General features: G+C 46.3%; 1 protein-coding gene across 2 annotated transcripts in view; it reads left to right on the top strand.

Moving 5' to 3' along the window:
• Positions 1-18,183, top strand: part of LCT (lactase) — a 44,562-nt gene that overhangs the window by 16,077 nt on the left and 10,302 nt on the right. For both annotated transcript variants that reach the window (XM_025181643.2, XM_075933291.1), the window contains 8 exons: positions 514-592; positions 1,095-1,803; positions 2,446-3,091; positions 6,692-8,254; positions 9,586-9,854; positions 10,058-10,348; positions 15,891-16,089; positions 17,810-18,012. In XM_025181643.2, coding sequence (XP_025037428.2) covers positions 514-592; positions 1,095-1,803; positions 2,446-3,091; positions 6,692-8,254; positions 9,586-9,854; positions 10,058-10,348; positions 15,891-16,089; positions 17,810-18,012 — 3,959 coding nt within the window. The remainder of the gene's footprint in view (positions 1-513; positions 593-1,094; positions 1,804-2,445; positions 3,092-6,691; positions 8,255-9,585; positions 9,855-10,057; positions 10,349-15,890; positions 16,090-17,809; positions 18,013-18,183) is intronic.

The raw sequence follows: 18,183 nt of genomic DNA, 5'->3' as shown, positions 1-18,183 counted from the left end.
GAGAAGCATTCCTCCAGAACCTCTCCTACATAGCTAACACACTGCCAGCCTGGAGGGCTATGCCAAGAGTTATTCTGCTTAGTTGCATGTGCGTCATGCTAAGTTTTTTGTTAAAACTGCCAAGGTGCAGGAGAAGGGATGAGTGAGAAGGGGATGTAACTGCTGTTGTTTTACCAAAATTGTACAAAACAAGAAACACTGTCCTGTCACCCAAAGCAATCCTGAAATTGTCTGCCTGAAAGTGTTATCCTTACTACAAACTTGAGTGCATAGGTCATAGGTCATCACTAGTTTTATTGTTAAGGTAAAGGGCGAGAATGAAACAAGACACAAAAAAACAAGAATGGGAGAACACAAAGTAAATGAGAGAGGCTTTTATTGTATCTAGTTATCACTCAAATGTTTGTGTGTGTTCAGATTTGTCTGTTGGTTATATATGGGGAACTGCACTGGCTAATATCAGGGGTCACGTGTTTTATTGTAACTGAGTTGTGTTTTTCTTTTTTCTTTCAGCCATTAATCAAGATCAGACATTAGCAATGGGATATGATGTTAATGAATTCTTAAACTACTCATCAGTTTATAAAACTAGGTACACAGTTTTCATTCCTTAAGTCTTGTAAACTTTCATGTTCTGTAGAAGAAAGAAATGTGCTATATGGATGGCATCCTACGGCCTTTAATAAACATGCCACTTCAAATCATTTTCAAATGCCATTTCTTTTCAAATAGAAATGCTCTGTCCAGATTGCACCACCATCGGAGTATCTTGTACTCCTATAGAACCTGATCCCATTGCTACATCTTACAATAAAACATCTTCAAAAAGGCATTGTCATTCATGTGAAGATAGTGGGATTATACACAAGTGTTTGTGTTAGCTGCCTCTGGACATGCACTAGCATAAATCATTACTGTAAGCACCTCATATTCCAAATTTTGCCCTTTTGGGTTTTGTGATCTGTGCATTCAGTTACCATCATGTAGGTATTATGTTTGAGTGGAAAAAGAAATGAATGACTATTACAACCTGCAGAATATAAGTTTAATAATGCCACCAGTCATAACTATTTTAATTTATTTTTATTCTGTAGTTCCCATGTAGCTAATACGACCATCCAGAAAAGACTACAGGAGGACCAGACTGATGCTCTTGCTCCTCTCTTCTCCTATCAAACAGTTTGGGAAACTTTTGCTAACCAGTCCGAATTGGAGAGAGACGCTTTTGTTCATGATGTTTTCCCACATGGTTTCCTCTGGGGCACGTCCACTGGTTCCTTTAACATTGAAGGTGGCTGGGCTGAGGATGGAAAAGGAGAGAGTATTTGGGACCAGTTTGGGCAGCAAGGTCATGTCTACATGAATCAGACCGCAAATGTGGCATGTGACAGTTACCACAAAATTGACTATGATGTTTATTTGCTCAGGGGCCTTCAGTCAAAGCTGTACAAGTTTTCTATATCCTGGCCCCGGATTTTTCCTACTGGCGTTAGAAATGGCTTCAGTTCCAAAGGTGTAAATTACTACAACAAATTGATAAACAGCTTATTGGACTCTAATATTCAGCCTATGGTGACTTTGTTCCATTGGGACCTCCCACAAGTACTTCAGGATCTTGGTGGATGGCAGAATGACAGCATTATTGATATTTTTGCAGACTATGCAGACTTTTGTTTTGCCACCTTTGGGGATCGGGTTAAATTTTGGATTACCTTCCATGAACCTTGGGTCATTAGCTACGCTGGTTATGGCACAGGACAACATCCCCCAAGAATCGCTGATCCAGGAGTAGCCTCTTATAAGGTACTCACAAAGAAGAGCTTGGGTTCTTAGGGCTATTTGAGTTGTGCTTTTTCTTTGTTTACACTCTGTTTGTGTTGATTCTGTGACCAGAACACAGATCTCAACACTTATAAGAAATCAGCTAATTTAGCAAAGGTTATATTAATGGGTGCCATTGTAATTGTGGCAAAACAGAGAGAATGAATGTATTTAACTGTATCCCTCTCCTCCCAAAGCCCTTGTTGTCTCATCACTTTAGTTTGGGATCGTCAAAGGGGCCAAAGGAAATCTGATGTGAAAAATTCAAAGTTAGAGTGTGGTGAGATGTTCAGAGTAGATACTACAATTTGTCATGTGTTTGTGCAGTGGCCTCTATAGATAGAGAAGACTCCACTTGTATCTGGGTTGGAAAGTGGCAGCTTCTTAACATTGCTTGTTACAACTATGAAATAAGTTGGCATAACTACTTCAAAGTTTGAATCTGCATTTGGGGTTCGGATGGCAGGAAAGGTTTCTTTCATTCAAACTAGTTTTATGTCGCACTTTCTATTAACATGACTGGGGCTTTGCTAGGAATGTTTAATATTTACATGTACTTAATCTTCCTGTTCAAAAGTTCTTAAACCACTGGCTACAAACTTGCATTTCTCTTTTTCTCCCAAGGTGGCTCACTCCATTATTAAAGCACATGCAAAAGCCTGGCATTTATATGATGACAAATATCGCTCCCAACAGCATGGTAAGGTGGGAATAGTGCTGAATTCAGATTGGGCTGAACCCAAGACCCCAACAAGTTCGGAGGACGTGAAGGCTGCTGAGCGCTACATGCATTTCATGCTCGGCTGGTTTGCTCACCCTATATTTGTTAATGGTGACTACCCAGATATCCTGAAATCCCAGATCCAACAGAAGAACCAGCAGTGTTCTATCCCAGTTGCCTCCCTTCCTTCATTTAGTGAAGAAGAGAAGTCCTTAGTGAAAGGGACTTCAGATTTCTTTGGTCTTTCTCATTACACTTCCAGACTGATCAGCACGGTGGCTAATGATACCTGTAATCCAGGCTATGAGAATATTGGGAATTTTTCCCAACATGTGGATCCTTCTTGGCCACAGACAGCCTCATCTTGGATCAGAGTGGCCCCTTGGGGACTGAGGAGGTTGTTGAAGTTCATTTCCCAGGAATATACAGGAACTAGGGTCCCAATTTACATAGCTGGGAATGGTGCGCCGACAGAAGATGGAGGGGATGTTATTAATGACACAAAGAGAATGGATTATTTCAGGCTGTATATCAACGAGGCTCTGAAAGGTAAGCAGCATTTGTTTTTAAATGGTTAAATGTTCTTTAATTTCACCAGTGTTTCCACTTGTGACAACCTGTGAACATTCCCACTTGTGTGGGACCATTAAAGCTATATCCTTTGCCAACTGCAGCAACAAACTGTGACTTAATCCAACAGACCAGGCCTGAGCACATTTCCCAGGCCTGAAGAAGAGTTTGTGTAAGCTCAAAAACTTTTCACCAACAGAAGTTGGTCTAAGAAATAGAGAGCTAAGGTGGGTGACGTAATACCTATGTGCATACTATGTAAGGCAGGCAAACTTGGGCCCAAATCTGTACTGAGCTCTGTGGGAAGATCCTTGCCTTAATTCAAAGCCCTGCTGTAGTAATATGGTACCAGGCAAGAATATGAATCTGCCAGACTGGATCTCATTGTATTATCGGGGCCAAAGTGGAGAAGACTGGCATATCTCTGCCCTCTGTATAAAAACATCACTCACAGAAGTGTGTGTGTGTGTGTGTGTGTGTGTGTGTGTGTGTAAAGCACTTCACAAAGCAGTGTGTGTGTGTGTGTGTGTGTGTGTGTGTGTAAAGCACTTCACAAAGCAGTGTGTGTAAAGCACTTCACAAAGCAGTTCAGTATCATTGCCTGAAAGATGTTATCCTTTGATAACCGCGATGGTGACTTATATAAAATGTTGATCTTCTTAGTCCAGTTACCAGTGTCAGGATAACCATCTGCATGATGTACATCATTTTGCACCCCTGTTGGTGATCTCCACAGAAAGGTTGAGGATGAATGCACAGGGCAAGTGAATTCCCCTGAGTAGAGATTCTCTTCTGGTTGTAAGTTGATGTTACTTAGTAGCACAGTATGAGGAAGTTGGCACTGCTGCCCCTTCTTTACATGTTCTGTGGTTAATTAAAGGACTTCTTTCTCCAGGGAAGTCCAATCAGTTCTGAATTGACATGACCATTTTTTTTTTGTTTTAAGTATAGTAGTAAGTCCACAAGAGAGCTGTACAACTGCAATGGCTATAGATATGTTACCTTCAAAACATAAATGTGTTGGTTTAGGAAATCAGAAGAAGTAATCAATAGTGAGGGTTTGAAGGGAACAAATAGTCCTTAGGTACTTAATTCCCATTGACTTGTGAAGGGAGTTAGGCACAAAGGCACCACTTGTGCCTTTGAAAATCTGCCACATGGCAGCACAGCTTACCATGATTAGGTTCTTGGGCCAACTTATAGCTGAGTTTTGAAACTATCTAAATCTGTTCACATAGAAAACTAATTTCATGATTCTCCTTCCTACCTCTGGGTACAACAAATTGTCAAACAGCCCTGGAAGGCACTCAGCCAGGGCAACTTATTTAAGAAAAAATATCCTCAAAGAAAAGACTTAGGAGAAATATATTCACAACATTAACACAATTCCTTTTCTCTGAGCAAGTGCATGTCAAAATATTTTAAAAATCTATTTTTAATCTCAAAGGACAGTTTATGAAAAAAAAATCATGCTCTAGGTCTGGGGTCGACAGCCTTTTCAAACCAAAGAGCCAGACTACAACAAAATTCAGAACAAGTGGTCAATAAACAACCATACATATAAAAATGCCCATTGCATGACTGAAAATATACATCTTAATATTATCGATAATGGACATGATTAATAATAGCATAAATGAAACACTGTACTCAGACTTTATTTAATTGGACTTCTGCTGCTGCATCTTTTTCGCACATTTCTTTGAAGATTACATTATAACTGGTCAAATCCAGATTCAGGCTGTCATCTGTCAATCTTATGGCAGGGGGTTGGGGATGTGGGGGGTGCAGGAATCTTGGTTGGGGTGTATGAGGGGCTCAGGATGGGATTTGGGTGTATGGTGGGCTCAGGACACAGGTTTGGTGTATGTGTGGGGTGCAGAAGTGTTATGGCAGGTAACTGGGGATGTACAAGTATGAAGGGTTCAGGGGAGGGGATTCAAGAGTAAGATGGGCTCAGGGTTGGTGTGTGGGGCAGGGTGCAGGAGTGTTATGACGCTAAAGCCAGATGGGAGCTAGGCCCCAATTGGGGGCTTGTTGGTTGGGCTTCATGTTTACATAAAGTAAAATCTTATGTCCAACACAATGTCTGTCTTTATGGCAGGGGTGGAGAACCTTTTTTGGGTTGGGGGCCACTGAGTTTGCATGAAGGAGTCCATTGTGACCTGAGGCTTGGGATTGAGGTGCAGGAGCTTGGATTGTGACCTAGGGCGGGAGGGAATTGTAATCTGGGGGAGGGGGTTGCGGTGCAGGGTCAAGGAGGAGGGTATGGGCCAGGAGAAGGGCAGAGGGTTTGGGTTATGTAGAGTCAGGGAGCAGAGGGCTGGGGGGAGGGAGAGGCTGGGGTGCCAGAGGCAGGCTCTGGCTGGGAGACTTACCAGTGAGACTCCAGGCTAGCAACCCAGCATGTTTGTCAGGAGCCTGTTCTGCTTCTGCACAGGCTGCAGAGCCATGTGCTCTGTGAATAAGAACCTGAGGGGAAGGTGGATTGGTGCTTTGCGCACTGCCTGTTCTTGAAGCAAGCAGCTTCTATTGGCCGAAACCGGTCAATGGGATTGTGCTGGGCGCGAGAGCAACCATGAGGCATCACTACCCCTTTGCCTCCTGGCTCACAGTTTGTGAAAAACAAACGGCCCAGCAGCCTCTTTTCTGAGCACTGTGTGTGAGTGGGGAAAGCAGGGGAGTCTGCTGTGTCTGTGGGCCGGATAGTTTTGCCCAGGCCTGCTGTTGCACCAGCACAGGCTCCCTGCTGCAGTGGGAGCAAGGGGGGGGCTGGGCTCGAGCTTCAAAAGAGCCATATCTGGCTCCCTAGTGAGCCATATTTGGCTCGTGAGCCAGAGGTTGCTGACCCCTACTCTAGGGGTTATAAAAGTAAAGGATATTGAGTGCATTTATCACTGCCTCCTTGTGGTTGCTGTACGAACAGAACAGCTCATATGGCACATGGACCAGATTTTTTGGAGTCCAAAGATCCTAGAGTCTCTCCTCCATGCAATATGTATTGACATAGGTGATATCAGTAGGGTACACATACACAGTACAGAGATTAATTACAATGTCTTGTGATTACCATAAATTAGCATATATAACTCGTGGGTTATACACGTTTTTACAGCCCCCCCCCGAGGATAACCTCGGGGTATACATGTCCGCGAGATATACACATTTATTTTTACTCACAAGCCTGCGCTGTGCTCTCCATTCCCCCGCCCAGAGGAGAGTGGGTTGCGCCTGTCTGCAGCTGCGCAGGGCCTGGGGACGAGTGTGGCTTCCCTCCCGCAGGCCAGCCAGCGTGCCTGCACTGTGCTCTCCGTTCCCCCCGCTGACAGCTGGCATGTGCAATCACCGTGAATTAGCATATAGAACCCATGGGTTATACTCGAGTGCGGGTTATATATGCTAATTCACGGTACTTATTGGTGTTCTTAGATACATGAGATACTTTGGCCTTTAGCTTCAGGATGTGTTGTTGGGTTTGTGGATGTTGCACTATTGTATTCATTTGTTTCTTTGTATAATATTGCCCATTGTCCAGAAACATAGTCAACATCTAACCTATTCTCCATTGTGTTTTAACAGCTATTAGGCTAGATGCAGTGGACGTTCAGGCATATATTGCCCGATCTCTAATTGATGGCTTTGAAGGCCCAGTGGGTTACAGTCAACTATTCGGACTACATCACGTGAATTTTGAGGATGACAACAGACAAAGGACACCAAAGGAGTCGGCATATTTTTTCTCCAATGTTATTGAAAAAAATGGTTTCCCCAAAGAAGTCATGGGCATATCTTTTCAATCGCCAACAAGTGATTCACCCCCACCACCAAGATTACTCAGTTTACCAGCATCTGAAGTACCATCAAAGGCAAAGGTGGTTTGGGAAAAATTCTCACCCCAAACTAAGTTTGAAAGGGACATGTATTTATATGGAACCTTCCCAGATGATTTCACATGGGGTGTGTCTTCCTCTGCTTACCAGATTGAAGGAGGTTGGGATGTGGATGGCAAAGGGCCTAGCATTTGGGATAACTTCACCCATGTCCCAGGGAACATAAAAAATAATGAGACTGGAGATAAAGCTTGCGATAGCTACAACAAACTGGCTGCAGATCTTTACATGCTGACAGCTTTAAGGGTAAAGAGCTATCGCTTCTCTCTATCTTGGCCTCGCATTTTTCCTAGTGGAAGAAATGATTCCATAAATAGCCACGGGGTTGATTATTACAACCGACTTATCAATGGTTTGATTGCAAAAAATATCACTCCGATGGTCACTCTGCACCACTGGGATCTGCCTCAGGCTCTCCAGGACATTGGTGGCTGGGAGAACGATATATTGATTGAGCTGTTTGACAGTTTTGCAGACTTCTGTTTCCAGACTTTTGGAGACCGGGTGAAATTTTGGATGACCTTTAATGAACCCTTTGTCATTGCATGGGCTGGATATGGTGTAGGAGAGCTTCCACCAAATGTGAAAGATGATCCGGGACACACTCCCTATAAAATTACACATACATTGCTAAAAGCTCACGCCAGAGCCTACCATACATATGACCGTAAATACAGATTAAGTCAGAAAGGGGTTATTTCTTTGAGCCTTAATACTGAGTGGGTTGAACCGAAGACACTGACTGATCCCAGAGATGTGGAAGCAGCAGATCGCTACCTGCAGTTTACTCTAGGGTGGTTTGCACATCCAATTTTCAAAAATGGTGACTACCCAGAGGCCATGAAATGGACAGTGGGGAACAGGAGTGAGCTACAGAACTTGCCCTCCTCTCGTCTACCAGCTTTCACGGTGGAGGAGAGAGAATACATCAGGGGCACAGCTGATGTCTTCTGTTTCAACACCTACACTTCCAAAATTATCAAGCACAAGACCACCAGGCTGAAACCAGCTTCTTATGAGGGTGACAAGGAGCTGTCAGAGGAGGTTGATTCATCCTGGCCGACCTCAGCGCTGACGGATATGAGAGCTGTAGCCTGGGGTCTCAGGAGGCTGCTGAATTGGATTAAAGAGGAATATGGCAATCCCCCGATTTATGTAACTGAAAATGGAGTGGGAAAACAGACCAAATCTGACGTTGATGATACTAATCGGATATTTTACTACAAAACGTACATCGATGAAGCTCTGAAAGGTATTGGAGTTATTTACGGTAGTGCTAGCATGACGGTGGAAGATTTCTTCCACTGGGGGCTCCAGGCCTGCTTTTTCTCCTAGTGAGGAATGTCTTTTTAAAAGATAAGCAAACCTTGTGTCTTGCCTAACACTCCAGGAACCGAAAGTGCTTACAGTGAGATGTGTAGTTTACCCGGTCTAAATTGGAGGTCACCCTTGAAATAGTTTTATAAAATAGAAAGGTGAGCTTTTTGAGCTCCCCCAAGCTTCCCTTCCCTTGTTCATTTACTCTTCTTTCCCTTCTCTTCTGCCGTGCTGGTTGATTCTGCTTTTGGGGATTTATTGAGTCAGGCCCAAATAGCTAGCAGTTACCATCCAATGGTGGCTCTGAATTAGGAAGCTTTCACTGCCGCTATCCATTTCTTGGCCAGAGCAGCTCTGAGGCTGCAAAGCTAACTTAAACAGCCAGGCACCAAAAAGCCAGCAAAGCTGGCTATTTACTTCTCAATATCCCATGGTATGAGTGTGTCTAACACCATGCTAAAAAATGTTGAACCAGTGTGGCTGTAGAATGGACCTTGGGGGGACTGCTACAGCTAGGTGGTGGTTAGTGCAGCCTTGTGGATCTGGGGCGTGGATTTTCTTATGAATGGGCCTTGGAGTAGAGAGGAGAGGAAAGGAGCCAATTATGATTTTAAGTAAGATAAGTAATCTAGAGATGACCCTGCACCATAAATCTCAGCTCTGGATTTTGAGAGAGCCTAGGCATGTTGAGATTTTGGATTTTTTCCCCTCGTCCTCCCCCCACCCCCAGGTTGCCAGATGGTTTACACAAAAATACCGTCCGTTTTCTTCCCTCCCCCTCCCCCTGAAAAAAAAAAACACCGGGGGAAAAAATGGGGGAGACCACAGTTGTCTAAAAAGTCTGGTATTTTCTGGATTTTTTTTACCGGACAGGAGGCAAAAATACTGGACTGTCCGAGTCAATACCGGACACCTGACAACCCTACCCCTCCCAGAAGAGTCACTAGAGCTTTCACTCTCTTCTGATAAAAGCCAGTTGGTAAACCATGCTGTAATGTACTAACTTTGTGTGTGTGACATTGCCCTCTAGGTGCTGGCCCACCCAAATAGTAAGGGATGATTCTAGTATTACTAAGGCAGGTCTCTTAGCCCAAGGATGAGGGTTCTAGCCCTACTTCCTGAAGGGGTGTATGATGCATGTAGTGTTTGTGTTCACACATGAATTCTCTGCAATACCATTATAGCTCACACAAGGAAACCTCACTGTGGCACTGTTCTGTTATGTATATTGTCCAAGCAACTGTTTCTTTTTAAAATATTTTTCAGCCTACAAGTTGGATGGCGTTAATCTTCGAGGATATGTGGCTTGGTCTCTCATGGACAGCTTTGAATGGTTGCATGGTTACAGTGCCAGGTTTGGACTGCACCAAGTTGATTTTGAAAATCCTAACAGGCCAAGAACCCCCAAACGCTCTGCTGTGTACTATGCTGAAGTCATACGCAACAACGGGATCCCCCTACCAAAAGAGGATGAATTTTTATATGGTGAATTTCCAAAGAATTTTTCATGGAGCGTAGCAACTGCAGCATATCAGGTTAGGAAATCATAATGCCCCCCAATTACGTGTTGAGCAATTGATTGTTTTCAGAGGACATTCAAAGCTTTCATAAAATTGGGGTTTAGTAAAATTGGAGGAGCTTATTATAGTTACTCTCAGATTGAGGGCCACCAACACGAATGTCCTAAAATTGAGATTAAATGTCAAAATCAGGAGAACTTGTTTTTATACCATTTTAGATTGAAGGAGCCTGGCGAGCAGATGGGAAAGGACTTAGCATTTGGGACCAGTTTGCTCATACTCCCTTGAAAATTAGCAATGATGAAAATGCAGATGTGGCTTGTGACAGCTACCACAAGTTGGAGAAGGACTTGACTAGTCTGAAAGCTCTCAAGGTGTCTCACTATCGCTTTTCAATCTCCTGGCCTCGTGTTCTCCCAGATGGAACCACAAAACATATAAATGAAGATGGATTACGCTACTATGAGAGGCTTATTGATGCTCTCCTTGCATCTAATATTAAACCTCAGGTAAACATCTGTTGATGATGTCATTTTGAAACCTAGACTGTCAGTTGTCAGCGAGAAGCAATGATAACAGTTACAATATGGTCTCCTGATGGCGAGGGGGGAATAAGGGTAGTTGTCCTGTGGTCTGGTGACTCAAAAGGACCTGGATCTCTCAGCCGCCTCCAGAATCCCAGGCCTTTTAAATTGATGCTGGCACCTGCGAGGTGCACACTGTGCACTGCTATGGGCTGGCTGGGGGACGAAGAGAAGCGTAGCAGGCTCTGGGCAACGCTGAGATGTGGCTGCCCCACCCTCACTCATTTCACCCAAGGCCCCGTCCCTTCCGGGAGAATGGAGCCAGTCTCCTCTTTCCCCCCATATTTTGCTGAGAGGCCCAGCAAATCTGTCAGTCCCCCTGGTGAGAAGCATTGTTGGAGAGGTCGTCTTGTTTACACTATTAGTAGGTTCAATCATCACAGTATTTACAGTTTGTTACTACAGTAAAACTCCGATGGTCTGGCATCTGATGGTCCGGCACCATCAGGAACCCGGAAGTGCGCTGGGTAGACGGACCATTGGAGCTGCTCTACCCCAGCTGTCCCCGATTCAGCCGCTGCTGAAACTGACCAGCGGCTGACTCCAGGAAGCCTGTGGCAGAGCTGCTCTGCCCTGGGCTTCCTGGAATCAGCCCCTGATCAGTTTCAGCAGCGGCTAACTTGGGTACACCTGGGACAGAGCAGCTGGGGTGCTGCCTGCTTGGTCTCGCAGTGCCAAGGGTTGGTGCTACCAGACCAACCCGGCAGCGCCCCAGCTGCTTTGCTCCAGGCGTCCTGATTCAGCCGCTGCTGAAACTGACCAGCGGCTGACTCCAGGAAGCCCAGGGCAGAGCAGCTCTGCCTCAGGCTTCCTGGAGTCAGCCGCTGATCAGTTTCAGCAGCGGCTGACTTAGGGACGCCTGGGGCAGAGAAGCTGGGGTGCTGCCGGGTTGGTCCAATAGCGCCGAGGAATGGCGCTGCGGGACCAACCCGGCAGCACCCCAGCTGCTCTGCCCCAGGCATCCCCAAGAGCAGCTGGGATGCTGCCGGGTTGGTCTCGCCGCGCCAAGGGTCGGCGCTACCAGACCAACCCCACAGCACTCCAGCTGCTCTTCTGCAGGCATCCCGATTCAGCCGCTGCTGAAACTGACCCAGCAGCGGCTGAATCAGGGACGCCTGGGGCAGAGCCGGACTATTGGAAGGGGGGGCTATGAGGGGTCTAGGGTGGCATCCCCTCCACCCCAGACCCGTCATAGCCCCCCCTTCCGATAGTCTGGCAAATCTGATAATCCAGCACCCCATGGGTCCTAAAGGTGCCGGATTATCGGAAGTTTACTGTATTCAGTTTTCAGCTATTTGGGACCTTTTTATGCATTTATTAATTTACACACTGTATGACAGGACAGACTTTCTAGCCTTACATTTTTATGATTTAACTATTTGAAATAACTTCAAGAGATCATCTTGTCCATTCCTCCATGCTGAAGCAGGATCAAGTGCACTTAGACAAGTGGCAGTCAGGGTGGCCTAAGCTTTTCTTAAATACTTTGCATATGGGGAATTCCCTAAGGGACCTGTTCAGTTCTTAATTACCCTTTGAGTTAGACAGTTTTACTCAATATCTAACTTTAGTCTCCATTGTAGCAAATAATGATGCTTTGACTGTGAATCCCATAGAAAGCTGTTAAAAACCATTTGATGCCAAAAATAAAATTCTCCATATTCTCAAATTGCCAAGTGCAGTTGTCCCTGAGCTGTGGTCCTAAGAGTTGCTGAATTCTCTCAATTTTTATGGACTTCAGGAGGAGTTGAGGTAGTTCAATATTCTTGTAGATTTGGCCCTATTTGTGTCAATAGCTTATTATTTTCCCCTTCAAACGTGAATGTCTGAGCCTAGTACAGAAAATAGGAATTTTATTTAAAAGGATAGAGAAACCATATCTGGTAGCATTTCCAGCAGCAATCCTTGTGGTGTGAAATGCAGGCCTGCGGGGGGGTGGGGGGGGGGGGGAGAGAAAGAATGCTTGAGTCTCAGGGAATCTTGGATGTCTTGGTAAATCTTTAAATTTATGGGGCTATCATTTTACTGTTTTGTATTGCCTGCGTGCAGGGAGAAGAGGTATCAGATTCTAATTGTAGCTTGTTTTGATGACAATTCCAGAACTGGTGAAGTAACTAAGGGTATGTCTACACTACCCTCCTAATTCGAACTAGGAGGGTAATGTAGGCATACCGCACTTGCAAATGAAGCCCGGGATTTGAATTTCCTGGGCTTCATTTGCATAAGCCGGGCACCGCCATTTTTAAATCCTGGCTAGTTCGAACCCTGTGCCGCGCGGCTACGCGCGGCACGAACTAGGTAATTCGGACTAGGCTTCCTACTTCGAACTACCGTTACTCCTTGTGGAATGAGGAGTAACGGTAGTTCGAACTAGGAAGCCTAGTCCGAACTACCTAGTTTGTGCCGCGTGTAGCCGCGCGGCACAGGGTTCGAACTAGCCGGGATTTAAAAATGGCGGTGCCCGGCTTATGCAAATGAAGCCCAGGAAATTCAAATCCCGGGCTTCATTTGCAAGTGCGGTATGCCTACATTACCCCGCTAGTTCGAACTAGCGGGGTAGTGTAGTCATACCCTAAGATAGCAGTAATCATCCTCTTGGCTCCATCTCTGGGCTGTTGTGACTTTTGATTACATTAAGGATCAGTTCTAAACCTGGAATGAATAGATGCATCTCCAGGGCTGGATGTTTGGCAGTGTCAGAAAAGATGCTAGTACAGATTGAAACTCTCTAGTCTGGCACTGTTGGGACCTGACTGCTGCCAAACCAGAGAACTTGCCGGACCACAGGTCAATATTGTGTAGCAGCATTGCCAACATTTCCACTGCTTCCTGGGGTCTTAGAAGATATTTAGAGGTAAATAAGAGCTAAATCATAGAATACTAGGACTGGAAGGGACCTTGAGAGGTCATCGAGTTGAATCCCCTGCCCTCATGGCATGACCCAGTACTGTCTAGACCATCCCTGGTAGACATTTATCCAACCTACTCTTAAATATCTCCAGAGATGGAGATTCCACAACCTCCCTAGGTAATTTATTCCAGTGTTTAACCACCCTGACAGTTAGGAACTTTTTCCTAATGTCCAACCTAAACCTCCCTTGCTGCAATTTAAACCCCTTGCTTCTTGCTCTATCCTCAGAGGCCAAGATGAACAAGTTTTCTCCCTCCTGCTTATGACACCCTTTTAGATGATACCTGAAAACGGCTATCGTGTCCCCCCTCAATGTTCTCTTTTCCAAACTAAACAAACCCAATTCTTTCAGCCTTCCTTCATAGGTCATGTTCTCTAGACCTTTAATCATTCTTGTTGCTCTTCTCTGGACCCTTTCCAATTTCTCCACGTCTTTCTTGAAATGCGGTGCCCAGAACTGGATACAATACTCCAACAGCTACCCCTCTGATACAGTACTCCAACTGAGGCCTAACCAGCGTAGAGTAGAGTGGAAGAATGACTTCTTGTCTCTTGCTCACAACACACCTGTTAATGCATCCCAGAATCTTGTTTGCTTTTTTTGCAATAGCATCACACTATTGATTTATAGTTAGCTTGTGTTCCACTATAACCCCTAGATCCCTTTCTGCCGTACTCCTTCCTAGACAGTCGCTTCCCATTCTGTATGTGTGAAACTGATTGTTCCTTCGTAAGTGGAGCACTTTGCATTTGTCTTTATTAAACTTCATCCGGTTTATCTCAGACCATTTCCCCAATTTGTCCAGATCATTTTGAATTCTAACCCTATCCTCCAAAGCAGTTGCAACCCCTCTCAGCTTGGTATCATCTGAAAACTTAATGAGAGTACTTTCTATGCCAATATCTAAATTGTTGATGAAGATAAATAACAGCACCGAACAATAATAGAGATGTAGCTGTGTTCATCTGGTCTTGTTGAAACAAAGGACAGGACTATGCAGCACTTTAAAGACTAACAAGATGGTTTATTAGGTGATGAGCTTTTGTGGGCCAGACCCACACCGAACAGTGAGAGCCAGGATGGATGGCTGTAAGAAACCTGGCCAAATCCATGATAAGTGGACATCCAGCTAACTAAAATCATGCTGGACTCCACGGATGTTGCTGACCAGAAAGCGCTGGGCTAGAAAGGTTCAATCTGTAGTAGTACAGGCAGTCCCCGGGTTACGTACAAGATAGGGACTTTAGGTTTGTTCTTAAGTTGAATCTGTATGTAAGTCGGAACTGGCATCCAGATTCAGCCGCTGCTGAAACTGATCAGTTTCAACAGTGGTGGAATCTGGACACTAGTTCTGACTTACATACAGATTCAACTTAAGAACCCCAGGCGTCCCCAAGTCAGCTGCTGCTGAAACTGATCAGCAGCTGATTCCAGGAATCCCGGGGCAGAGCAACTCTGCCTCGGGCTTCCTGTAGTCAGCCGCTGATCAGTTTCAGCAGCGGCTAACTTGGGGACGCCTGTGGCAGAGCAGCTCGGGTGCTGCTGGGTTGGTCCAGTAGCGCGGCCGCTCCTCGGCACTACTGGACCAATCCAGCAGCACCCCAGTTGCTCTGACCCAGGCGTCCTGATTCAGCCACTGCTGAAACTGATCAGCAGCGGCTGAATCAGGACTCCTGGGGCAGAGCAGCTGGGGTGCTGCCGGGTTGGTCCAGTAGCGCCAAGGAGCGGTGCTGCGGGACCAACTGGCAGCGCCCCACCTGCTCCACCACAGGCCCCGGGCTTTGCTCCACGTCTCCCCGGTCTGCTGGGGGGGGGGGCACTAGCTGCGTCCCCCCCCAGCAGACAAGGGAGACGTGGAGCAAAGCGGCGGAGGACCCGGGCCGGACCGCGGTGCTTCCAGTTCAGCGCCGCGGGTCCGGCCCGAGTCCTCCGCGGCTTTGCTCAGCGTCTCCCTGGTCTGCAGACCAGGGAGACGCTGAGCAAAGCCACGGAGGACCCGGGCCCGACCTGCGGTGCTTCCAGATCAGCTGGAAGCGCCGTGGGTCCGGACCCGGGTCCTCCACCGCTTTGCTCAGCGTCTCCCTGGTCTGGAAGCTGATCTGGAAGCGGCCGCGGGTCCGGCTCCGGGTCCTCCGCCGCTTTGCTCCCCGTCTCCCTGGTCTGCTGGCTCCCCCAGCAGACCAGGGAGACGGGGAGCAGCTTTTCTCACCCTGGAGGAGGCAGGCGGCGGGACCAGGTGTCCCGCCGCTCCAGTCCTCCGGGGCGAGAAAATCCCCGTTCGAAACTGCGGATCCGACATAAGTCGGATCCGTGTAACTCAGGGACTGCCTGTATTTTTATGTATTAGTAACAAATGTATTTAGCTGCGCACAATATAAGCTTTAGGAGATGATACTGTTCAATTAATGTAAATGCCTTTCAGTCAGCAATAATCGTGATAATGCAGGGTTGTTTTTTTTAAAGTAATGTCATGTCACTTGTCCATTTCTTTATAAGATAATCATTAATTCATTCATAAAGTAGCTAGCGATGTTGGTAATTATCTCTCTACACAGGTAACTATTTACCACTGGGACCTTCCCCAGGCCCTACAGAACATTGGAGGGTGGGAGAATGAAACTATAGTCCAGAGATTTAAAGAATATGCAGAGTTACTTTTCCAAAGGCTGGGAGACAAGGTGAAATTTTGGATAACCCTCAATGAACCCTATATAATCGCAAATCTCGGCTATGGCTATGGCACATCTGCTCCAGGTATGGCTGCTGTATTTAAACTGTGTTCTAAGGTGTGAATGAGATGCTCTGAGAAGCAAGTTCATGGGTACTCAGGAGACAAAGGATGATCTTCTGGTTAAGGCACTGGATTGGGATTGAAAAGGTCTGAGTTAAGTTCCTGGGTCTGCCACAGAATTTCATTGTGACCTTGGGCAAGTCACTTTTATGTCTCGCTGCTTCAGTCCCTTATCTGTAAAATGGGAATTTCCAAAGAATATTTCATGGAACATTGCTTCCCCCGCATATCAGGTTGGGAAATAACAATGTGAATTACTGATGGACAGTCAAATATGTGTGTAGAAAACACTTCAAGATTTTATAAAATTGGGATTTATAAAGTTTTACTTAATCAGGAGCATTGCAAGGAGAACATCTGTTGTTGTGAGTGGAGTACTACATAGGGTGACCAGGTAGCAAGTGAGAAAAATGGAGATAGGTCCTATTACCCCTCCACCCTAAGACAAAGACTTGAATATTGAGACTGTCCCTATAAAATTGGGACATCTGGTCACCCTCATACTAAAGTACTGAGGGCAATATAATTATCCAGAAAGACAGGGTCATACTGTATCCCCTGTGGAGGCACCTGCATGTGAGATCTGGAACTTCTACAGTGCTCATGCTTCATATTCTTAAAATCATCTTCTCATGGGAGAGTAGGCATGCAACTTCCTCCCCCATCGTGGATCTGCAGGAAGGGAAGAGTTCCTTTAATCCCATGGAAAGATACTTTATATGTTCTAGACCAGAGGCAGGCAAGACCGAGCCCCCGGGCCAGATCCAGCCTGCCAGTACTTTTGATCTGGTCCACAGTCTACCCTGCCAAGACCTCAAGGCTGCTCAAAATGGCTGGAGGCTCCCTCTGTGCACCAGATGCCCCGGTGAGAGGAAGGGAAGAGAGAATTTATGTGTTGACTCACCCCCAAGCCAATCATTGCAGCACCCATTGGCTCAGGGTCCCTGTTGGGCTGCTGGATGTGAGCCACCTAAGATAAGGGCCTCCTGATCAGAGCCTGCCTCTGGCATCCCACCCTCTTCCGCTCCCCAGGTCACCACCCCCTTCTTCCTCAGGTCACAACTCCCTCCCAGAACCTACACCCCTCACCCAGGCCAGAATATCTCCTGCACCCATACTGTCTCCCCAACCCTGCACCCAAGTCCCCTGCCCCAAGTCACCCAAACCCTTTTCACCCTCCTCCTCAGGTCACAACTCCTCCCAGACCTTGCACCCCCTCTAACACCTCTCCCCCAGGTCAATATCGACTCCTGCACCCCTACTCCCCCTTCCAGACCCTGCACCCCAATCCCCGTCTCAGGTCACAGCTCCCTCCTTCACCCAAACTCCCTCTCAGAACCCATGCCCCCTCCTGTACCTCAGTCCCCTACCCCGAACTTCCTTCTGCACCCAACATCCATCCCAGACCCCGCACCTTTTGATAGAAAAGTGTGGCCCTTAACCACGTGCCAAAAACTTGGAATAGCCTCCTCCCCCCCATCAAAATTATTCCCCTCCTCCTCCTCGGCCCTTCCTCCCCCCTTCTAGATCCCTCTGCTCTGCAGTATGGCCGCTGCGGAGCTAGAGGGGATGGCATTTTTTCATTACCTGGCAGATCTAATGGCTCTTCCTGTGTTGCTCGGCTGGAAACGGCAGGGTCGCTTGTGGGAGTAGCCCTGTCTCACCTCATATTTCTCTCTTCAGGAATCTTTGCTAGACCAGGTAAAGCTCCTTACATAGTAGGGCACAACTTAATAAAGGCCCATGCTGAAGTCTGGCATCTTTACAATGAAACCTACCGGACCAAACAAGGAGGATTAATTTCCATTACCATTAATTCTGATTGGGCTGAACCAAGAAACCCCGACAAGCAGGAAGATATTGATGCTGCTAGGCGATATGTTCAGGTACACAAGAGATCTCACCAACCCATCCTTTACTCTTTCTTACTCCCAATTTCGTAATCCCACAGTTACCATGCCTACGTACTGTGATGCAGAGATGCCTTGACCTGGATTGCTGCCTTACCATTTTCTAGCAGATTGTTGCAGTAAACCAAGTCTAACATTGTGGCTCTT

The sequence above is a fragment of the Pelodiscus sinensis genome, chromosome 7 (assembly GCF_049634645.1).
Source record: "Pelodiscus sinensis isolate JC-2024 chromosome 7, ASM4963464v1, whole genome shotgun sequence".
In the NCBI taxonomy this organism is placed as follows: domain Eukaryota; kingdom Metazoa; phylum Chordata; order Testudines; family Trionychidae; genus Pelodiscus; species Pelodiscus sinensis.
The sequence above is the reverse complement of the archived record's forward strand: the minus strand, read 5'-3'. Positions and strand labels throughout refer to the sequence as shown.